Source organism: Leguminivora glycinivorella, chromosome 2 (genome assembly GCF_023078275.1).
Source record: "Leguminivora glycinivorella isolate SPB_JAAS2020 chromosome 2, LegGlyc_1.1, whole genome shotgun sequence".
Lineage (NCBI taxonomy): Eukaryota > Metazoa > Arthropoda > Insecta > Lepidoptera > Tortricidae > Leguminivora > Leguminivora glycinivorella.
This window is the reverse complement of record NC_062972.1, coordinates 1018569-1041955: the sequence shown is the minus strand read 5'-3', so window position 1 is coordinate 1041955 and position 23387 is coordinate 1018569. Positions and strand designations below refer to the sequence as shown.

Below are 23387 nucleotides of genomic sequence, written 5' to 3'. Positions count from 1 at the left end.
ACTTTCTATAACTTTGAATAGCAATGTTGCTGATACATTGAAATATAAACTTACTAGAAAGTTATGACGAAAACTTTTAAGAAGTTCATTTTTGTACATTGCATCAATAGCACATTATGCAACTTGTCCGTAACATACATGCTATTCATTGCGGCAATGTTACATTCATAATACACCAAAAAGTTTGATGTTGTATATTGTATTGACTTTTCACCGATACCTTTCAATGCGTTACAAATATAACATTGCTTTAATAACTCTAATGAAGTTCCTTGCAAGTTACGCATGTAATGTACCTAAAAGTAGCTCTCATAATGTTTCATTTGAAACTTCTGGAAATGATTATATTTGGTATGTTGTGTCAACAAATCACTGGTAACTTTTGTGAAAGTTACTTGTGAACCGTTCACACAATATTTCATAGGGATATTTCAGGGAACGTGATTTTTGTGGTTGGTAGGACGTCACAAATATAACTGCCCGCAAGGTGCTCTGCAAGCTGCGTGAGCCTGAGCGAGCCTCGTGCGGCTGCCAGCTGCCGGTTCAAAGAGAACTCGCTTGATTCGATCGCGATTCTATTGAAACAAGCTAGATTCTCTCCAAAAGCCGACAGCCAAAGGCTAGCGCGCGAGTACGCTCGACAGGTTCGGATCCGTGCGCAGCTTACAGATACTACCCAGCATAATTTTAATGATTATGTATGATCAAAATAACTATAAACGAAAAAGTCAAACTTAAAAAATACCTCACACAAAAATCATTGATTGTAAAACAAAAACATGGATATACAGACAACATAATTATTTTATTTAAAGTTTTTTCTTCAGACCGCAAAAACAGCACCATACTAATGAAAAATGATATGAATACTTATGTAGAGTTAGACATTTGAATTGAACATAAATGTTATCATAATACACACAAACACTATTTTAAAACACTGCGTGAATACTACGACGGTTAAGAGCCCGCAGGACCCGAGCTCCTTCTCATATTTGAGGAGACCACCCGTCGCGCTGAAGAGGCGTCACTAAGGCCGTTCGCAGACGCACCTTCTCAAGTCCTCCTCGCCTCAAGTGACATACCTGCAAAAAAATAAATTCATTCAATCTATAATTCTGATTGTACACATGAAACATGAGTTTGCCGCTGATGAGATGAAGGATTTATGATAATTATTTTGTATGATTTAACTTATTGATTATTTGTTTGTCCTTTCCAGTACTCGGGACCATGGGGTCCCGGACATTTGGGAGGCATGTGTGGGGCCGAAGCCAACAGCACGGCCTCTGTGCTGTTGGCTTCGGCTGTGCTTTCTAGACAATTTACTCTAAATGTAATGTGACACTACCCGGCGATTATCCCTGTCCGCACTATAGTAATGCACCCAAGGACAAGCGCCGGTTAGTGTAGAACTATTGATAGAAAAAGGTAAATAAAAGAAACCGGGCTATTAGGTTGAATTGCTGGTGGACTTGTAACCGGTACTATGGGAGACTATGGCACCTGCCTTGATCATATTATGTTATAAAAACATGAAAAAATAGGCAGGCGGTGACTAGCCAATTATTATTATTTGCCTGCTCTCATCCTGCACAGTCTCCAATACGTCTGCACGATTTCTTAGAAACTGATAAGTCTTCAAGAGGAGACTTTGCAGTGTGGTTTTGTACATGGAATTTTCCTGTACTTAAAATATTTTATACCATACAAAATTACAAATGAAGCATTAGATAATTATAAGAAACACATTGGCAAAAGTTATTTTTAAATCAAATTTCTATTGAATATGTCTGATAGCGTACATTGGGGTAATTTCGAAAGTCACAGAAAAATCACCATTATTTCCATCATATCAATGTTCCCCTTTCGAAATTACCAGAGCATTTCTGTGGTTCGAAATTGCCCCAACGCACCCTAAATGAGTTGACGTCACTAAACACGAAAGTCGTACTATTTCCATAATTAGCAAACTTAAAAAGAAGCTGATTTGTGTGCTACTCTGCGGCGGCGGCATATGTACGTATGATGTTTATGACTATACCTATACTGCCCTGCTAAGCCGAGTGGCGCTGTCTCAAAACCAAATGATTTTGGAAACGTAAACGTCAGTGATATTATTATTTATTTAGGTAATCACAAACATAAATCTCTAATTAATTTACATAGTATCGTTAAACCAATAAGGTTTGTCTCGATACCTATTCCACAGATACCTATAGATACTTTATAAGTTAATTATGGATTTTCGTTTGAGATAGCGCTTTTCGGCTTAGGCCTCCTAAGTATAGGGGGAAACGAAATAATGGGCTTTGAGCGTGGAAGGAACAAATCTCCGTCTCACTTACCTGTACACCTGGCATAATAGCTCATAAGGTTCAGGTGTAATGCGGAATTACTGAAAGTAATGATTTTTTCAATACGTACATAATAAACGACATTTGTACATCAATTTCCATAAGAAAAAGTAAATAATGTAGATTCTATCTATGAGTACTGATACAATCAAAGCCCATTATTTCGTTTCTCCCTATAGGTGCAGTCATAAACATCATACGTACATATTGTACGTTATACGTAATTACGTACATCATTTTACCATATAGTTAGTTGAAGTTCATTATGAAGGCGCCGCCGCCGCCGCCGCGCCGCAGAGTAGCACACGCTGAATTGACTAAAAGGAAAGTAGACTATTCTTTCCACTTAATGCTAGTATTGCTAGTGACGCCGTGTCTTGCGAGGGCGACGGTCGCCGTCGCGTCTCACACTTCCATATCGATAAGGTTTGATTTCGTATACGTCGCATCGCCCACGCAAGACACGGCGTTAGTTACACTGTCCAGTTTTTGGACAACTATATATATTATAAGAGTGACCCACAGGTCAGTGCGTTCCCTAAGCGAATTCAAGGCTCTCAAATTTGTTGAAACATGGTCTACAATAGGGTGGTCCACATTTGTATGGAAGAAAAATAAATATGACTAATCCTTTCTCCACATGGTTCCCTTTGTTCTATTATGAATTAGTAGTTTATGTACCAAATTTTAACCCATTTGCTCATTATTTACAGGTCGCTCAAGATACATTTAAAATTGGATATCTCCTATAATAAAATAAAAACCGAAATAATTAAAACATTGCAAACTGCCCGGTTCATGTTTTATTTAGCTCTAATGAAATAGGGAAAAATATAATTAAACCATTAAAATACCTCCATGTAAGATTTTTCTTTAGTCAAGTTCATTTCATACATTTCAGTATGGCATTATTGCTTTATTTTGAGCGACCTCTAAATAAAGTCTGATTGTTCTCAAAATTGGTTGACATGATTTTAATAAGTTTTCGTGTAGAAATAACCATGTGGAGCTCAAACAATAAAAAACATTTTTTTTTGGACCACCCTAGTCTACAATAAATTTAATCGACTTATGAGATTTGTTATTCATAGTAAAGTGTAAAAATAACCGGCCTAGAGCGTGTCGGGCCACGTTCAGTGTAGGGTTCCGTAGTTTTCCGTATTTTTTATTAAAAACAACTGAACCTATCAACTTCAAAACAATTTTCCTAGAAAGTCTTTATAAAGTTCTACATTATAAACTGAAATAAATGTCATATACAAAGAAAAAATGACCAAGGCATTCTATATTTCCTATGAAATAATTTAATTTGGTCTTAGAGTGAAGTTCTACATTTGTATTTTTTTTTAAACATATGGTTCAAAAGTTAGAGAGGGGACACACTTTTTTTCCTTTAGGAGCGATTATTTCCGAAAATATTGATATTATCAGAAAACGATTTTAGTAAACCCGTATTGATTTTTAAATACCTATCCAACAATATATCACATGTTGGGATTGGAATGAAAAAAATCAGTCCCCACTTTACCCTAACAAAACATTTTTTTCCGCTTCTTATTTTACCACTTTGTCGGCGTAATTGATATACATAATTACATATTGGCACCAAATTTCAGCTTTCTAGTGCTAACGGTTACTGAGATTATCCGCGGACGGACGGACGGACGGACGGACGGACAGACAGACAGACAGACAGACATGGCGAAACTATAAGGGTTGCTAGTTGACTATAGAATTCTAAAAATGATGTGAGATTGAGATGATTATTTATCAATACATTTTTATTATAGGCTACTTTCCTTCTAGTAAAATCAGTTTCTTTTTAAGAACTCTCAAAACGAATTTGAATGATTTGCTGATATGGAAATTAAACGAAAACGTGTCGACTGACGTCACGGTCAACTCCTATGATCATTATAAATTTCAATGAGATTTAAATAGAAATTGGGTTTAAAAATATGGCAGATTATTTTTAAAGGAAATTTCTATTTAAGTTTTGCTTCGTCAATATCCTCGCTCTTGTTATCACTACTGTCATTGTTGACATTTTGTATTTACTGAATGAAAATACAGAAATAAATTAATGAAGAGAAGGGTAAAATGTGCAAGCTAACCAAATTCCACCGGGCCAAACAAGGTTAGTGAGTGCACTGTCGCGCTGACACGTAGATCTGCAGTTGGAGAATGGTCTGTGGCACGAAGTAGCAGAGCACTGCGCCACAACCATCTGAAATGTCCGGTGCGTGAGCTAAGCAAGTGAAAATAACAGGGAGAAGCAAATATGCAGTGTTAGTTAATGAGGTGCAGAAACAGTTAATAAGAAAACCCAGGAATATTTATGAACACACACAAATAATTAGCAATTAAATGAACCCAAATGCTTAATTTACACAAATCTCTTGGGTTAATTAAACTGAGCTTGGACTATCAAAGGGTCATGTGGGACTATTTACGTGACGTGACGTTTTTATACTTGGTACACAATGAAACACAAAATAAATGTTGTAGACAAGATACAAATATTGTACCCTCGACGGCTTTATATTGTCAAGTTGTAATATCAGGCAATCACAACTGACTACATACCTAAGGGTCACTTGCACCACCGAAAATGGAGGGTTGACCCGAGGCTAACCCACCATTTCATATGGAATTTGACAGTTGATAGCCCACTAACCTTGAGTTAAGCAGTTGGTACAAGTGGCCCTAAATGAATTTATGCTCAACTGGGCCCTAAATGTCTGACGGAGGCACTAAAGATTCGATAAATCTGATTCTGTATCTGTACGTATTTACGTAGGTGGATAACTACAACTTTATAAAGTAGCAGACACTGAACAAAGAAACACTATTTTTTTTTCATAAACATTCAGTTTATCTTTAAATTTATATGCATGTAAATAACAAGTTACTTGGAAACTTGAAAACAACTCTGTGTTGATAAATTAGAACCAAATACAACCTTTGCAATTACGTACCGACAACTGTACTAGATTAACTGTATGTCACTTACGATTTTACAAGCTTTGATAATACTAAGTAACACTAATTATTATGCCACGAACTCACGACAATATTCACAAGTCAAAAAGGAAATCAAAGTAGACGTATAAATGGAACGCGCAACTACATACCTTTCTAAGCTTAAGAGAGATCTGCCGCGTCATTTGTAACCGACGAGTCCGACGACGACAGCGTGATGACTTGATAATAATACAGGCACTGGGATAGACTTCACTGGCCATTGCACGCAGGCCGGATCCTGTTGATCGCCAACTTGTCCAGGATCGCGGCAGATGATGGGGCATGGGCAAAAACAACCCTGAACCTGAACACAGTATAAAAATATATTGATTTATAATGTTAAAAATAATTCGCGGATGCGACATGTAGGTCGTCGATTCAAGTGGGGCGCGAAGGCGGCGTAAGCGCTACCCGCGACGTGACGAGCCGTTTTTCTGTAATATGATATATTACACAAACCAACCTAGTCCCACAATAAACTATCTAACAGTTAACTGCCACATAGGCTGTAAATTGGTAATTAAATAGCAAATCTCACCATATTTCCGTCAGCTAACTCACAGAAGGACGCGCACCACGATAGAATAAATAAAAGATGGCGTCGCGTCGCGGTCCGGGGTTGCCAACTCTAAAACCGTGTTCAGAAACCGAGGGAAAATTATATTTAATATTATTTAGTTCCGTTACCGTCAGTGGCGAAAATGCATATCGTGATTTCGCTAGGACGGGTATATACAGGGTGTAAACCTAATACGGGCGAACAGTATAATAAGTTGTATTTGATAAGAAACGGCCCCTCTTAGTAATTAGTCTCTGGCATATAATTTATAAGTATTTAAAGAAGAAAATATTAATTTACGTGAAATGATCAATTAATGGTCCAAGACTTCCAAGAGCTGGCAGGATTTTGGAGTAGGTACTTGAGGCAACCTGTAAAGGTGCTCAGATGCTTCTCTGATCATAACCAACATCAGGTCTGCAAGTCTGGCAGCTGGGGAGTGGGGCTTTATCGAGCTATGAATTATTAAAGATTTAATTTTTTGGGGCCCATAAAAGGTGTTTGAGGCAACCTGGAATTATTAAAAAGTGAAAGTAGAGTTCCTCAGATGTCGCATAGTATTTATGCCAGATCATTTGGCCGGGTCCTTCACCGAGCCAGAACAGTGCAAAGTGGTAAAAAAAGAATTCCAAAAAAGGTTCTTGCGGCAATCTGTCATTTTTACCAGTAAAATATGAGGGTCTAAATAGCCATCGAAAAATAATGCCATGACATGAGGTGGGGTCTGTACCCTGCCATTCGATCTTGAAAGTATTTTTTTTAGTTTTTCGTAAATAACTCGTAAACGGTAGCCCACAGCAAAAAAATATGTCAAACAGAAAATATGTACATAAAATTTTCTACAAGAAAGGTTATATACATTTTTTCGATAGGATCAATATAGAAAAGGATAATTTAGTAAGAAAGTTTTTTTAATCGATTAAATGCTCCGTTTTTCGTCCATACCTCGTAAACGGTGGCCCACAGCAAATAACTATGTTAAACAGAAAATATCTACATAAAATTTCCTATAAAAAAGGTTATATAAGATTTTTCGCTAGGATCATTTTTTTAGTTGGAATGTATTTTTAAATAGATTACATGGGCCGTTTTTTGTTGATAACTTAAAAACGGTGGCTCACAGCTAAAAAAAAATAATGTTACACGGAATTAATCTACATAATATTTCCTACAAGAAAGGTTCTATAAGATTTTTCGCTAGGATCAATATTTTAGTAGGTAAGTTTTTTTAAATAGATTAATTTTAGTTGGAAAGTATTTTTAAATAGCTTACGTAGGACGTTTTTTGTTAATAACTCGAAATCGGAGGCTCACAGCCAAAAATAATGTTATACATAATTAATCTTCATAATATTTCCTACAAGAAAGTTTCTATAAGACTTTTCGCTAGGATCAATATTTTAGTTAGAAAGTATTTTTAAATAGATTTCATGGGCCGTTTTTTGTAAATACCTCGTAAACGGTGGCTCACAGCTAAATAAAATGTTCACAAGAAAATATCTTCATAAAATTTCCTACAAGAAAGGTCCTATACATTTTTTCGCTAGGATCAATGTGTGAGTGTGTTTGTCGGTTACCATTAAGGCGAGATTTACTTGTATCTTTTATGCATTTAAACTGACAAAGTGGCTTTATAGCAATCGACAAAGTGGGACGTTTTCACGTCCACACTCACATATTTTAGTTGAAAGTATTTTTAAATAGATTGCATGGGAAGTTTTTTGTTGATAACTCAAAAACGGTGGCTCACAGCCCAAAATAATGGTATACAGAAATAATCTACATAATATTTCCTACAAGAAAGGTTTTATAAGAGTTTTCGCTAGGATCAATATTAGTTGGAAATTATTTTTAAATAGATTTCATTGGCCGTTTTTGTAAATACCTCGTAAACGGTGGCCCACAGCTAAATAAAATGTTCACGAGAAAAAATTTAAATAAAATTTTCTATAAGAAAGGTTCTATACGTTTTTTCGCTAGGATCAATTTTTTAGTTGGAAAGTATTTTTAAATAGATTACATGGGCCGCTTTTTGTAAATAATTCGAAAACGGTGGCTCATAACCGGAAATAATCTATATAATATTGCCTACTAGAAAGGATATATAAGAATTTTCGCTGGGATCAATATTTTAGTAGGAAAGTTTGTCTTATAATTCTTTCTGAAGTGCAAATTTAGGAGTTTCAACTCAAATCTCAAAATCGATCAACAAAAAGCGGCCCATTTAATGTCGCCAGTATCCTTGGTACAATGCCTCAAGGGCCTATTTTAGACATTAGCTAGCTTTTAAGTTTAGTCTTAGTTTCTTATATAATTATGTAAATATGTTCATGTAAATAAAGAGATAAAAACATTAAAAAAAAAATGTTATCTGCAAAAGTATTGTTTGACTAGAAGACTATTATGCTCATCAACATTATGACAAGAAACAATTCGGTATTACAAAAATCTGCGAAATGATTTATGCCAAAGCATATTCTGCGTAAGGTGTTTCTGCCAAACGTGACTTCTGCCAAGAACTATTATACGAATCAAATGAGTAAAAAGTTTCTGCCAGAGAATAGTGAACCTATATAAGTTTTTTCGCTAGGATCAATTTTTTAGTTGGAAAGTATTTTTAAATAGACTACATGGGCAGTTTTTTGTTGATAACTCAAAAACGGTGGCACACAGCCAAAAATGATGTTACACAGAATTAATCTACATAATATTTCCTACAAGAAAGTTTCTATAAGATTTTTCGCTAGGATCAATGTTTTAGTAGGTAAGTTTTTTGAAATAGATTACATGAAATAGATAACATTTGTGCATAATATGTAGGAGGCATAAAGTTGCAATTCGCTATTTGATAGCGAGTTGGATGTGTTTGGGATGCAAGATACCTAACACTCCTCCTCGCTTCGCTCGTCGTCGTACCTAATAGTGACTCTGGGGCAGTTTTTCTTTTTTGATAGCGTGTAATAATTCTGCTATTGTAATATTATGCTATAAGATTATTATGGTACATACAATCACGCTAAATCAAATTTGACCAAAGTAATGTTCTGTAAAACAATATTCTGCCAAATGTATCTTATGCGTGGTAGTAATAATGCCAACTAAGTTTTCTGCGAAATTACCATTCGACCGAATGTTTTTTCTGCGAAATATGTTATGCTAAGTGTGTTTTTGGCCAAAATTATTCTGCCAGATGAGGGTAACCCTTTTATGATATGTGTATGAGGGTGGATTTGAATAATTCATCTAATCAACCATACATTTTGATCCTTGAGGCAATCAAACCATATTTAAAGGTGGTGCAAAGTTACCCATGGGGGAGCAAAATAGCTCCGTTTTACTGTATTGTAACAAACAAACAATTCGACTGAAAGTGTTACTGCGAAACATGTTATGCGAAGTGTGTTTCGGACTAAAATTATTCTGCCAGATGAGGGTAACCCCTTATAATAACCTTTCTTATAGGAAATTTTATGTAGATATTTTCTGTTTAACAAAGTTTTTTGCTGTGTGCCACCGTTTACGAGGTATTGACGAAAAACGGAGCATGTAATCGATTAAAAAAAACTTTCTTACTAAATTATCCACTTATATATTGTTCCTATCGAAAAAACGTACATAACCTTTCTTGTAGACAATTTAATGTAGATATTTTCTGTTTACCATATTTTTTTGCTGTGGGCCACCGTTTACGAGTTATTTACGGAAAACTAAAAAATTGACTTTCAAGATCGAATGGCTGGGTATGGACCCCACCTCATGTCATGGCATTATTTTTCCATGGCTATTTAGACCCTCATCTTTTACTGGTAAAAATGACAAATTGCCTCAAGAACCTTTTTTGGATTATTTTTTTACCACTTTGCACTGTTCTGGCACGGTGAAGGACCCGGCCAAATGATCTAGAATAAATACTATGCGACTTCTGAGGAACTCTACTTTCACGTTGCCTCAAACACCTTTTTTGGGCCTCAAAAAATTAAAGACGAGAGAAGTTATCAGTAGAGACCTGAAATGTGGTACCAATATGTATATCAATCACGCCGACAATGTAGTAAAATTAAAAGTGAAAAAAATATAATTATATTAGAATACCCTCCCGTACATGTAAAGTGGGGAGTGAATTTTTTTTTTCATTTCAATCCTAACGTGTGATATATTGTTCGATAAGTATTTAAAAATGAATAGGGGTTTACAAAAATATTTTTTTTGACATTTTTAATATTAAATTAATTTTTATTAAGCAGAAACGTCTGCTAACGATTCTAAACATTTTTTTTTTTTTTTTTTTTTTTTTTTTTTTTTTTTTTTTAATGGTGCGGGTTCAAGTCCCGCCGGAAGCGTAAATTTTTCCATTTTTTCCTTTAATATAAAAATATTTTTAATATTTTCATAAATAATGGCTCTAAAAAGAAAAAAATAAGTGTGCCCCCTCTAACTTTTGAACAACAACTTGAAAAAGTCTTTCTAGTATAATTATTTTCAACTTGATAGGTTAAACAGGTTTTGAAAAAAATATACGGGAAACTACGGAACCCTATACTGAGCGTGACCCGACACGCTCTTGGCCGGTTTTTAGGATCGGTGATCCAATTTGTGTGCGCCCTGTAAGCTAGCAAGCCAATCCAATGCGACCCCCGAATCCCCCAATGTTCTAGCTTTTTGAGTAGGATGGTAAGGTAACTGAGACAGTGTCAAAGGCCTTGCTTCTTGTATATCTTAATTCCCTTTATACACCGTGGGAGTGAATAAGCCGAAATATACTATTTAACCACCCATTTTTTGTGTAAATCAAAAAAAAGATATTACATGAATTTTGTTTCTGAATGTATTTTCACGTAAAAAGTAAATGTTTTTCATAAAACTAGCACTTGAAACGAGTTTTAACTTTTTTTCTAAAAACTTCATTCTTGAAAGATTTTACTTTTTACTTTTTGACATTTATCAATGAGGATAGTGACGCCGTGGCTTGCGTGGGCGATGGTCGCGCGACGGCGATGCGACGCATACGAAATCAAATCTTATCGATATGGAAGTAGACGATGCGATGAGACCATAATCTCCATAGTGGCATCAACTCCCGTAAAGGATCTTTTTACTGACTAACAATAACATCTTTTTTCAATTGGTAATAACTCTGAAGCTAGGCAATATCCAGAAAAGTATAAGTACATAACATTATAGTCTCTAAAAGTGGTCAGGAATACACTGTTAAAATCTTTTGACGATGTTAAAAATATTTAGGGTCTGTTTAACAATGTCTTACTAAAGTATAGCTAATCAATAAATTATTTTACCAAATAAAAATTGTCAATTTGTTAATTGCACAAACTACTAAGAAGATACTACGTTAATTGTAAGTTACAGCTGGCAACATTGTATATTGACGTTTCTCACGTTTCGATTTACGGAATACGTGGTCCATATTATAACGCCTTTTGAAATTTTGCACATTTTATTGATTTTATACATGATTATGTATTTAATATTGATTACTTTAAATGTATATTCTTCCTACAACATTGTTCAATGATACAACTTTTTTAAGAAATTTTATGTGGATGAAGATGAAACGTAATGCAAATGTCAAAGAAAAAAATAATTTTAGTTTAACTTATGAATCATAAACATACTGCTAAAAATTCTAAACTTCAGGTCTAATAATATAAACTACATCTAAGTATTTTGCAGTCCACAGGATAATTGAGGGAAGTTAGTTCTGAGATGATGAAAATAATATATGGTCTCAAAGGAAGTCGGCCTCATTGTGAACAAGACGAAATCCCGCTTTATGTAAGTTATTATATGTTAATATGACATGTCTGGCCAGTGTAGTGACCCTGCTTAAAGCTTCGGGCTATATTAATAGACTACATAGTGTCCCACTGCTGGGAAAAGGCCTCACCCATGGATCTCCATTTGTCACGGTCTTGAGCAATCTCTGACTCGTCGCATTGTGGCAATTTTTGCTCAACTCTGTGTGTGCATGAGACAGACATTGTCCGGCCCATCCATACTAATGGGAAAGTGTGTGTATCTGTTTGTTTGTCCGTCCTTCACAGCAAAATGGAGTGACAAATTGATGTGATTTTTTAAGTGGAAATAGTGGAAGAGACAGAGAGTGACTTATGCGAAGCCTCGGGCAAAAGCTAGTAATATTTATTTTATATACTATCAATTTTTTTCCCATTGTTTTTATGCAATTCTATTCTGAAACATTACTTTGTTATAGATAAACCAAGGCAGGTTGGAAAAGTCCAGAAGCAAATTTTAGAAGAAAAATATTGTACTGAATAACTACAATGGGCCATTGAAGAAGAGAAGACGGCACAAGAGGGAAATATGGGCCTTAGAAAAAGATATCACGCCTCTATCCCATAAAGAGGTAGGCAGAGCACATGAACTACTAAGTTTCTGTGCCACTCTTGGCAAAAAGGGGTGGAAAGAAATCCAAATTATGACATTGAAGAAGTGAAGACTAAATAAGTAAACCAAAGGCCCCAAGAATATAAAAGACTGCAATGAAATTGTCAAGAAGAGGGTGCGAGAGCAGAACATATGGGCTACTTGCTATGGAATGATGAATTCTACCTTCAAGTGGATGGCGTGACAATGGGGTCTCCTGTGTCTTCAGTAGTTGCCGACATCTTTATGGAGGACTCCGAGGAGACAGCACTCTCATTGGCTGCCGTCCAGCCGAAGATATTCAAAAGATATGTAGATGGCACTTTTACTATGCTTCCTAAAAGTAGTGTTTCAACTTTCTTCATAGTTCACTATGGATAGAATTTAAATGGTCATACGATACAATTTACTATGGATAAAGACTGTTCTCGTCCCTTCATGAATGTTCTCATTTTGAGGAATCCTGATATTAGCTTAGGTTGCACTGTGTATAGAAAACCTACTCATACTGATAGGTACATAAATGGCCAATCTCACCACCATCCCTGTCAACTAGCTACTATGGGCAAATCTTTGTTTCAGGGAGCTCAGAGGATATGTGACAACCAGAATTTGGCCGCGGAGCTTCGACATGCCAGGCAGGCGCTGTTGACGAAAAAGCTCAAGATACTGCATGTCAAGCAGAAGGCCTGTTTGAAGATCCCTACAGTCGAGCGCCAGCTTGCTATTTTGCCTTTTCTTAGAGGGGTCACATATAGGATCAGTCACATCTTGAAACGGACTTTCATTAAAACTTATTTGAAGCCCATGAAGAAGATGTCACAATTCCTGAGGTCTATGAAGTGTCAAACTCCTCTACAAAATGCAGGAGGGTACAGGTTAGACTGTGAGTGCGGCCTGTCATATGTAGGGCAGACGAAACGAAGTATTTCCACATGGGTGAAGGAACACATAGCGGATGTCAAGCACCGTTGGCAAAGGTCTGCAGTCTCTGAACATGTCATGGATAAAGTCAATCACGCTATAAAGTTTGATAAGCTGTTTCTTGCTAAGGAGAAGCGGTATCTACCCAGAATGTATGGTGTTGGACATTCGCCATTTGGTTTTGCAAATTTTGTGTAGATTAACTAATTAATTGTTTTTACATACCTAGTAATGTAAAATTTGTTAAATATTGTATAACTAGCTTTATTAACTGTGTCTTCATTAATATTTCTTGTATGTGGGTAGCTTTTGCACATTGTAATTTTTCCTCAGTTGACCACAAATGCTGTAAAGTGTTCGAAACGTCGGGATGAATGGTAAATTCATTATACGCGATATAATCCGTTTCCATAGTTTTATTGTGTCTAAATGAATTCAACAAATAATCTCTATAATACTGTCTTCGGTTACTACATTACTTATTTATGACAATAATCCTAGAATCTATATGTAATATGGATATTATAAGATAACGGATATCGAATGATGAAAGTGATAGAAACCAAATAAGCAACAAATAGTTTATCGTTAGGCCTGATTTAGACGGCGTGCGAACTCGCATGCGATTTTAATCACATTGCGGGCTGTTGATGTTACATACAATTATGCACAGCCATCAAATACAGCAATGTAATAAAACTCGTATGCGAGTTCTCGTACGTATGTATGTAATAGGTATGTATGAAGTTCAGGGAGCATTATAAAGTGGCGCGGACGACAACATCAACTTCATACAAATTAGTCGCGCGGACCGTCCGCGTGACACTAAAACCAGCCTTAATGCTAGTGGCATAGGACTATGAATTTCGTAGAATACCAGTAGCATGTATTGTAATGTGTGATTAAGATAATGTTTACTGGCATAGTATAGGCAATTCAGTAAAACAGTACCGGGGCGAACGTGTTAAGATGTAAAAGAAATACGTATGGCGAGTTTCTTGTCAGTCCCATAGTTGAATACTGTAAAACAGTTTAAGAAATTTAAATTTTCTCGAGTCAGTTATGGAGGGTTAGGGGTCTTAGAGCCAGTGTAAAGACTGATTCGGAAAAAAAAAGCAGCAGCACCGATTTTAGATTATTTATTTTGTGATCATTTTAAAGCAGTGCATTTTTATAATAATCTGTAGTTCGGTAGATCCTATTGTGTAAAATTAAATATAATCGTATGTATTCTAAGTAAAAGATCGAATTCAAGTTTCCACCTATTATATTACCTTATCTCCAACATTTATGAACGACGCGACGCGACGTCTTCTGAAATAGTTTATGAGGTAAGTATTTTCTTTTAGTTTATGAGTCACTTAATGTTGAATGAGTTTATGAGTAGCTACGTTGATAAATTTTATTGTCTGTTTGCCATCTTTACATGAATTGTATCCCATACAAAAACGTGTGTTACGCTTGCTTGGAAAGGCTTCTTAACTACCCAAGATAAGATCCAGTTAGTTAATAGCGTACCTATGGCGTAAGGTCGCAATTCCGATCACACGTTGTATCTTTCCTAGTAAGTCCGTTTTCACATTATCCGATCCGATATCGGATGTCGGAAGGATTTCGATGAAAGCAATCCAAGATGGCGCCTGTAATGTATGCGATATCGGTCTTGCCTCCGATATCGGACCCTTTTCAGTCCACCCGCTGCCGTCGCGGCCATAGTCAAAGTGCAGTTCAGTGTAAGCAAAGACAGTGTACAGATATACCACTTACGGTATTAGTGTTAGATAGTACCTACTAATGAATCCTATTGCTGTTGTTCTAATTAGCCAGGCCTGAACCCTTCACCGTCTTTTAAGAGTGCCAACTTATTGGGAACCTCAAGCTAAATAGTCTGCGCTCAGTAAAGGGAACACCATCACCATCACACCCTTTACCAGTTCCACAATATATATAATATTAATGTGGTCTGTGGTTTGGCTCGAACCCCACTGATGCACACGCCGCTACGTACGGGATGCGCACGTTATACTCGTAGGTACCTAATAATACCTAAGAAAATTTCAAATAAATAGTAGTTGAAACAAAATTACTCGAACTAAATTTTCGATGATTTGTTGTCGATGAAAAGTTTATCGGCGAAACAAGGGTACATGTGTGCCATGCCTAGGAATACCGCCTTTTCCATCTGACCTATTCATCAGGGTCTACAGAACCTAACTTCAAGTTGGGGAGTAGTACTCCCCAGTCGGACCCCTTTTAAACCCATATTTCTGGTAAACTACATGTACAGTACATTTAATTTCCGACGAGGTACAAGAGGTACGTCAGAGGTACATTCCACCATGGTAATCTGAGCACAATAAAGCGAGGTGGTACGGCTGCAGAGTATCACGCCGTGGCTTCGGCTGATGAAAACATCCAGCGAGCCCGATTTCGATCGAACGTCCATGCGCTCAAGGCCACGTCCACGACCTTCGACCGATAGTTTGCACGGTTAAGTGTATATTCATTATCCAGATCCGCGTCCACGGTCGCGCGACGACGGACGTCCGCGTAGTATGTTCCTAGCTTTAATCTCAGAACAGAAAACTATTACAGCTAGGAACATACTACGCGGACGTCCGCCGTCGAGCGACCGCGACCGCGACCGATCAGTGTGCACGGTCTTCGGGACGTGGCTTCGGCTGACCAAAACATCCAGCGAGCCAGATTTCGATCGGACGTCCATGCGCTCAAGGCCACGTCTGCGACCGTCGACCGATAATTTGCACGGTTAAGTGTATATTCAAATTCATTGTCCAGATCTGCGTCCGCCGTCTAGCGACCGCACCTAAAGAATAGGATGCATATAGTTTACTTTGTTCTTATTTATTGACAGACTTGTTTGACAGACTATAGTTTAATCAAGAAATAACAATTTTGAATTTTCTCGAGAATAACCGAATGTGAAATCTCCAAAAGAGGAGTAGAAAAACAATGTAAAAAAATCTAGCTTAAACATTTACACTGTTTATAATTTACCGTAATGTTATGCCCTTATAAATAGACTCATTGAAAGAGTGCTAATTTTGTGATATCGCAGCAAAATTATCAAACGTATATTTAAAACGGTCAATGACTGTAATGTTGATGTGAAATGTTCAATAAACGTAAATATTACAAATTGGTGCAACATTGAGAAATGAATTCTTTAAAAAAAGCAATTGCTGTGACATTGTATTTATAATTATCTGTAATGTTACAAAAAAAATATACCGGTTATATCAAAAGGTTTTATTGAAGTAAATCTTAATTTGTGATATTGCAGCAACTGCATAAAACCAATATTTCAAGTGGTCAGTTGCAGTAATATTGATTTTGAACATTTGGGAAACTTTAAGTTTAGACATTGAAGTAACATTGAAAACTTGATGTTTAAAAGTTAATGTTGCTGTAACGTTGCATATGTAATATAGCTAATACCTTGTTGCAGCAATGTAATAAATGAACATTTAAATAACTTGTAATCAAAACATCCTTGCAATATTATAATATTAGTTTTCATTTGTCATGTTACAATAATATAGCACTACTAATTTTCTGAAAGTTTCAAATTACCAATAAGTTGAATGTTGTTGTCATATTTCTCCGACCTTACATTCTAAACTTACAAATGTGAGGTATGTAAACTTACTGCAAGTTATTGTAAGTTTCATGCTCAGTGGGTACAATGTTCACTGTGGACACTAGAGGCACTAATTATTTTCAATGCTACTTATTCGTTATGCTGAGTACCTATTTAGAAAGTATCCGAAACATTTTCGCCTTAAAAATGTAAATAGTAATGGTACGAGTAAGTACCTAATTATGAGACATCAGTACTTTTCCAGCAATTTTGGTGTATTGCCGCGTTAAAGGCATATAAATATGTCCAAAGCCAGCTGGAATAGTTAATTACTATTAATAACAGTAAAATGAGCTTTAATTGATCATATACCTATAAAATACATGTATTCCTTTTCTAATTTTCCACCATACTTCACCGAAATTAATCACTTGTAGTCATTAGTAGTGTAATCAGTAGTGACCATGTCTGGCAGGCCGATGATGTCCAGAGTTTCGCCAACAAACTGCTGTGCAGTTTGGCGAAGATTTAAATCGTGATTTGTGTAGTCTGTTTCCTGTAATAAAAAAAAACCGATAGCATGGTCGCGTGATAAACGATAAAACATGAGGCCGTGCCTATCGCACCTACAAATGGTGTGAACGACCTGATGTTTTATTATTTATCGCGCGACCATGCTTGCCTGTTAGTAGTTTGAGTAGGTTGGTAACTAGGTTTCTGCACATAGGTAGTAAGTACATTAGATAGGTACCTACGTGTGTTCCGAGAAACTTACTGGCTACCAGCCTCCGATTTGAAAGCCTAGCTTAGGGATACCACTTAACTCATGTAAATAAAGAAATAATATTCAAAACTAGTACTCCTGACCTATGCGCTGACGTCACAGATGCATACATATCCCAATTTCAAAAATAAAATATTGACTTGACAAGTTACTGCCACTCACTCATTATCTAATTGGAGTAATATCAAATCACTAAGGTTTTTGCAGTCAGAATAGGCCTCCCAGGTACAAGTTAGGCTAATGATGCAATTTTAATAAAAGAACCGGCTTCCTAAGTACCTGGTAGTTTGTGCATGCGGGTCATTATTGCATAAAAATATATTAGTAATGTGACTAACATTCTAAGGGCTACTTGCACCAACGAAAATGGAGGGTTAACGCGAGGGTTAACCCTCCATTTCATATGGAATTTGACAGATGACATCCCACTAACCCTGAGTTAAGTGGTTGGTGGTTAAGTGGTTATTTTTATGAACTCTATGATAGTAGACTATCGGATATCGGAAGGATTTCAATAGAAAAATATCCAAGATGGCGCAAATCCAAGATGGCGCCTGTCTGCGTAGCCGAATGCACAAATGCTTCACAAAACGCTCACGAATCGTGAGCGAATCGTGGACGAATCAGGAGCGAATTGTGAAGCGTTTTGGCATTCGGCTACACTGTAATGTGGATATCGGTCCTACATCCGATTGATCCGATATCGGATCGGATAATGTGAAAACGTTAAGGCTGATGACCACTAGGCTCGACGAGTCTCGCCTTCTGCATATACTAATGAAAGTGCGTCCATTGGCACGCGTCAAATCAAATTCGCCGCAATTTATGGTGCTCCCACACTAGCACCATAAATGTATGGAAGACTCGATTCGGTGTAAGTGAACGCCAGCCTTTAATGTAACAACACCTACCATTTAATCACGATCTACCGACTGATTAGGTACTACTGATCAACTTTGTGTGATAAGCAAGCTGGGTACCCAACGTTTCAATCGCTTGCGATAACGATTAACGATATATCGTCAGCGATATATACGGTCATCCAAATCTTAGCACTAAAGAAAGGCGCGAAACTCTAATTTTGTATGGGAATTAAACGTCGCCCCTACATTTTCTAACATTTTTTCAGTATTATGGCATTTATGGCTCGTCGATGATACCGCCAACGTCAAGGTTTAGGAAGGCATGCCTTTTATGAAGACATATGGCCGCTGAGCCGTACATTTTTCAAATTCGCCGCCTGTTGCTAGTGCCAAACTTTGGTTGACCGTCTATAATTACATACATTGAAGATGTTAGGTAAGGTACAGCAGGGCAAATCTCGACTGGGGGACAATTGTAACTGATCCATTTTTTCCATTATTACACTATGATACAATTCTACAATTAATGTATCCACTGAACACGCCTATCATATATAATCGGTGGACACGTTTAATAATGCAAACATTGTAAAACCAAAAAATTAAAAACACTAAATGGACCAGTTACATTTGCCCCCCAGGCGAGATGTGTCCCTCTGTGCCTTACATGGATCTGTGTTTCTGGGCTAGCCACAGTGGCCAGAAGAGGTTCCCCCACGATAGCGAAACGTTTGTGTCTCTATCACTCTTTCATGTTTCCGTCCGTAGCCATAGGTTTTTTGTCAACAGGCCCTTACTTGAAAACCATCCTACATCCATGTCAATATTATAAATGGGAAAGTGTGTGTGTCTGTTTGTTTGTCCGTCTTTCACGGCAAAACGGAGCGACGAATTGACGTGATTTTTTTAATGGAGATAGTTGAAGGGATGGATAGTGACACAGGCTACTTTATGTCTCTTTCTAACGCGAGCGAAGCCGCGGGCAAAAGCTAGTTACATATATATTTAAACATACACACAGACAAAGTCGGAGACAAAGATTATTAGTATTATATAAAGGGCCTTTTATAAACCTGTTCAACGCAGGCACATTAAACTGGTTATAAGTATTTAGGTACCATTCAAACGTGAATGCCTAAGTTATCGCAACTGAAAAGAAAACATGGTGTTTAATTTTCCTAAGTACTTACCTGTACTTATCGGCATAGGCTCAACTACCTATACCATTATGTGAATACGTACTCACTTTAGTAGATTATTAATATACTAATTATATATATTATGATTATTATGATTATATAACTAATAACTTTTATTTGTTTTAGGAGGGGACAGTTGAGCAAGCGAAAGATACCAAAATTGTACCGCGAACGTAGCGAGTGCTCAAATACTTACTGAAATCTTGATCGAAGGACTTGTGTAACAAATGTTGCCACCCACCGAGAGAAAGATTTTAGACCACACCAACACGGAAAATTATAACCGAATCAAATCGAAAAATGTATGACTCAAGATCATAATTTAAAAGTCTGACAAGTTTAGATAACAAGTAAACATTTTATGAAATTACTTTGAACGATGTGGATACTGGATAAAAACGCAATATTTTATCAGTTTTTGAGGTAGGTATCAAAAGATCCTTTGCCAGTTGTTGTCGTGGAAAATAATAATAATAGTATGTGAAGAGTATTCATTTAAATTTTTTGCTACGAAAGGATTATTATTGAATAGGTATCTAATAAATACTTTGTTTATTCGTTCCTCTCTTTAATAAACTTAGTTTTCCTTCCAATTCTAAATAAAAGCAAAACAGGAACCTAGAGAGTAATAATTATAACATAAAGTATGATTAACTATATCAAAACGTATTTGTTTTATTAGTTACCTTAACTAAACTTTTCCTGCTGCTACCGGATTAAAAAAATGAAAACTAACCTCTCCCAGTCCCCGGTCCATTTCGCGCCAATTTCGCCTTGGCATTATGCCTCACGACCTGTGCCTCAACCCTCTTCTTATGAAACAAAGTAAACACCACGAAGGAAACCAGCAGAATCGTGTACACAATGAAACAGTGGTTCTCCAGTGTCCATATCGACGCAGAAATAAAGTTCATCGTCGCGCAGCGCCGACACAAGCGACGCGATCGGAGACAACCGGCTAACTAGACTTTATTCGACTTCGATTATTTATTTCATTTGCCAATCTATTTGCGCCTGACTGATAATAACTCGTTCTATTTTCAACATTGTATAGTTGCCTTAAGTGTTACATTGATGGTGTTGGAGTGTAAATGTCGAATAGTTGGCGCCTGTTGGCGGGCTTTGTGATGACCTTGGAGTTTTTATTTCGCTATTATTTTGTGCATGTGAGCGCAAAAAGCGCTCGTCTCAGTTTATTGCACTTTGTGTCGCATGCTTAAGCTACTCGAAGCATGACGTCATCAATGTAAAATGTATCAGATCCATGAAATTTTATGGGTACCTATTGTGTCAATTTCCAAAGTCTAAAGGCCAATTTACATAGATCGAAATCTCACATGTGTCTTTCGGTACATTGCGGTATTTGGTGTGCTGAATTGTAACGCGAACAGTCCGCAATGTAACGAACATCGCATATCAGTTCTCGCGGCGTGTAAAGGAGCCTTTATACGTACTTACCTCAAGTCCGAAGACCGAGTGAAGTGGAGAAAAAAAGTCTGAAAGTAGACCTTGGGCTTCGAACAGCAGCAGCTGAGGATGCAACCAGGATAAACGACAACGAAGTTAAAATTAATACTATCTTTTGTTGCCGAAAAAAACGGTCAGAACTCTTAATCGTACATAGACAAGAGGACTTAATAATAATTATCTTACAGTTATCAATACACTATTAAAGATGAGGTCAAAGGCCTCTTCATCTATTCAAGGCAGACAAAATAACACTTAAGTACCTACATACTGTTTTTTTTTTTGCATACACCTATGTACATACGCTTTTTTTCTGTCATAAGAACCTTCGGACAATAAGAGATACGACAAAAATAGTACATTATGCAACGTGGGGCGGAAGTTAAATATTGCACACGAGTGGAAGGTAAATCGCGACAGCCTGCCGGAGCGATTTAAAGACGAGTTTGCAATATTTATATTTACACAATTTTTTCATCACATTTTCAAAATGAAAAATATGTAAAAAAAAACATAATTATGTTAAATACGCTACTAGAATAAACATGGGATTAGTTGTCAATGCGGACCCCGGGCTCCCATGAGCCGTGGCTGATGCCGGAATAACGCAAGGAGGATGATGATGACGGTACTAGAATAAAATTAGTAACTCACGCGTTCCTAGCACACAGTCTAAGCTCGTGTAGGTGAACGCGTACTGTGCTTGTATGAGTGAAATATGACAGGTCGACTGTTCGCGTTTTTGACAGGCGGTAACTGTGAGGTAACCGAGAGGGGGTGGGCGGCACTTTCAGAGGGGAGCGGGAGTGGCCATACTATACGATAGTACTCTTTATTATACTGTGTCTTAGGGGTGTTTTCAAGATAGGTACTTAGGTACTTAAAACTAGTAACGTAGGTAGGATACCTAGTCGCGAAGATGGTGAAACGCTGAACAAAGTGGGCCAAGGAGATCAAACGAGGAGTGTCTTTTCAAAAGGGCTTATTTCCACTTTGAACTTTTTTTGGGAAATCGAGAAAAACATAATTCCACGGTATTGATTTTGAAATTAATATTTAATTTGCAAAATTGTAATATTGTAAGTTGACGTTAATGCTATGATTACATCAAACGTAACATGTGTACCTAAATAAATATTTAATTACCATATGTTTTTGAGAATTAAGCACTTTTGATGCGAACTTTTGGGAATTAAGCCCTTTTGTTGTGGCCTTATTGTAGCGTAAACGTTATTATTTTAAAATAGTTTTATTTATTTTTTGGATTTGGTATTAAGTTAGTTGATATCAATGTTGTTGTACTACATACATTGGTTTATCCACATAAATAATCATTACACATTCTTCAAAATTTGTTCTAAACTTTGATGTTACTCTTTTTTTTAAAGATCAAGGCGAGACTTTTTGAGCTATAATCTCAAAACAACACGTAATATTCTATACTAAGAAAAACTGCATTCATAGTTTAAAAAAAAGATAAAATGGAAATAAGCCCTTTTGAAAAGACACTCCTCAAAGAGGTCCTATAGCGGAATGAAGGAATTGACATTTGCTATAGCTATACTATGTTGCTAATATGTTACTCTTCGAAGGCCGCAATAGTATGTGACATGTTCTTATGACTACAAATACCTATATCTTTGTGTCAGATATTATCGCGGCCTTCGAAGAGTAGATAACATAGTCACAGTATAATAAAGAGTACTATCGTACAGTATGTCCCGCTCCCCGCTGAAAGTTCTCGGTTACCTCACAGTTACAAAAACGCAGTCGACCTGTGATAAATTATACACGAGCTTAAAAACGTGCCTCTTTCATATATTTGATCGCCAGTGTCCGAGATGTGACATAGTATTGCAAGTACAAGCTTGTGATAAATTATATTAAAAATTCCTATTTTAGTAACTTTTTAACTTCGATACCTAATTATCGATCCTGTGTCCATATACTACCACTATAAAACCGCTTTGTCAGTTTATTCATATAAATATACAAGTAAATCTCGCCTTAATGGTAACCGACAAAGTGGGACGTTTTACCAAACACACTCACATTTAATTAGGTACTGAATGTAACTTTAGGTATTAGTAACGGGTAAAATTGTATAATAGGCAGGAATACTATAATTAACAGTGTTAAACTGTGTTTAAACGAAAGCAGGAAGTTAGTATTATGTTCATTAATGTTCACTTACCTAAAACACTGTA

General features: G+C 36.6%; 1 protein-coding gene and 2 long non-coding RNA genes across 5 annotated transcripts in view; 1 reads left to right on the top strand and 2 right to left on the bottom strand.

Moving 5' to 3' along the window:
- LOC125236957 (iodotyrosine deiodinase 1) overlaps nucleotides 1-20666 on the bottom strand; it is a 32698-nt gene extending 12032 nt beyond the window's left edge. Inside the window, 1 exon segment of the mRNA XM_048143876.1 lies at nucleotides 20450-20666. Coding sequence (XP_047999833.1) covers nucleotides 20450-20627 — 178 coding nt within the window. The 5' untranslated portion in view covers nucleotides 20628-20666.
- LOC125236961 lies at nucleotides 787-6389 on the bottom strand. 3 transcript variants are annotated; one of them, XR_007178254.1, is made up of 4 exons: nucleotides 5492-6389; nucleotides 4472-4584; nucleotides 2590-2674; nucleotides 787-1085 (listed from the first exon to the last, which is right to left on the bottom strand). It is a non-coding gene; the product is annotated as an uncharacterized LOC125236961 (long non-coding RNA). The 3 variants fall into 3 exon arrangements; XR_007178253.1 differs by lacking the exon at nucleotides 2590-2674 and having other exon boundaries at nucleotides 5492-5685; nucleotides 5920-6389; XR_007178252.1 differs by lacking the exon at nucleotides 2590-2674.
- On the top strand, nucleotides 11544-12492 carry LOC125236966. Its single transcript, XR_007178256.1, has 2 exons — nucleotides 11544-11730; nucleotides 12170-12492. It is a non-coding gene; the product is annotated as an uncharacterized LOC125236966 (long non-coding RNA).
- Nucleotides 20667-23387: the final 2721 nt, after the last annotated feature.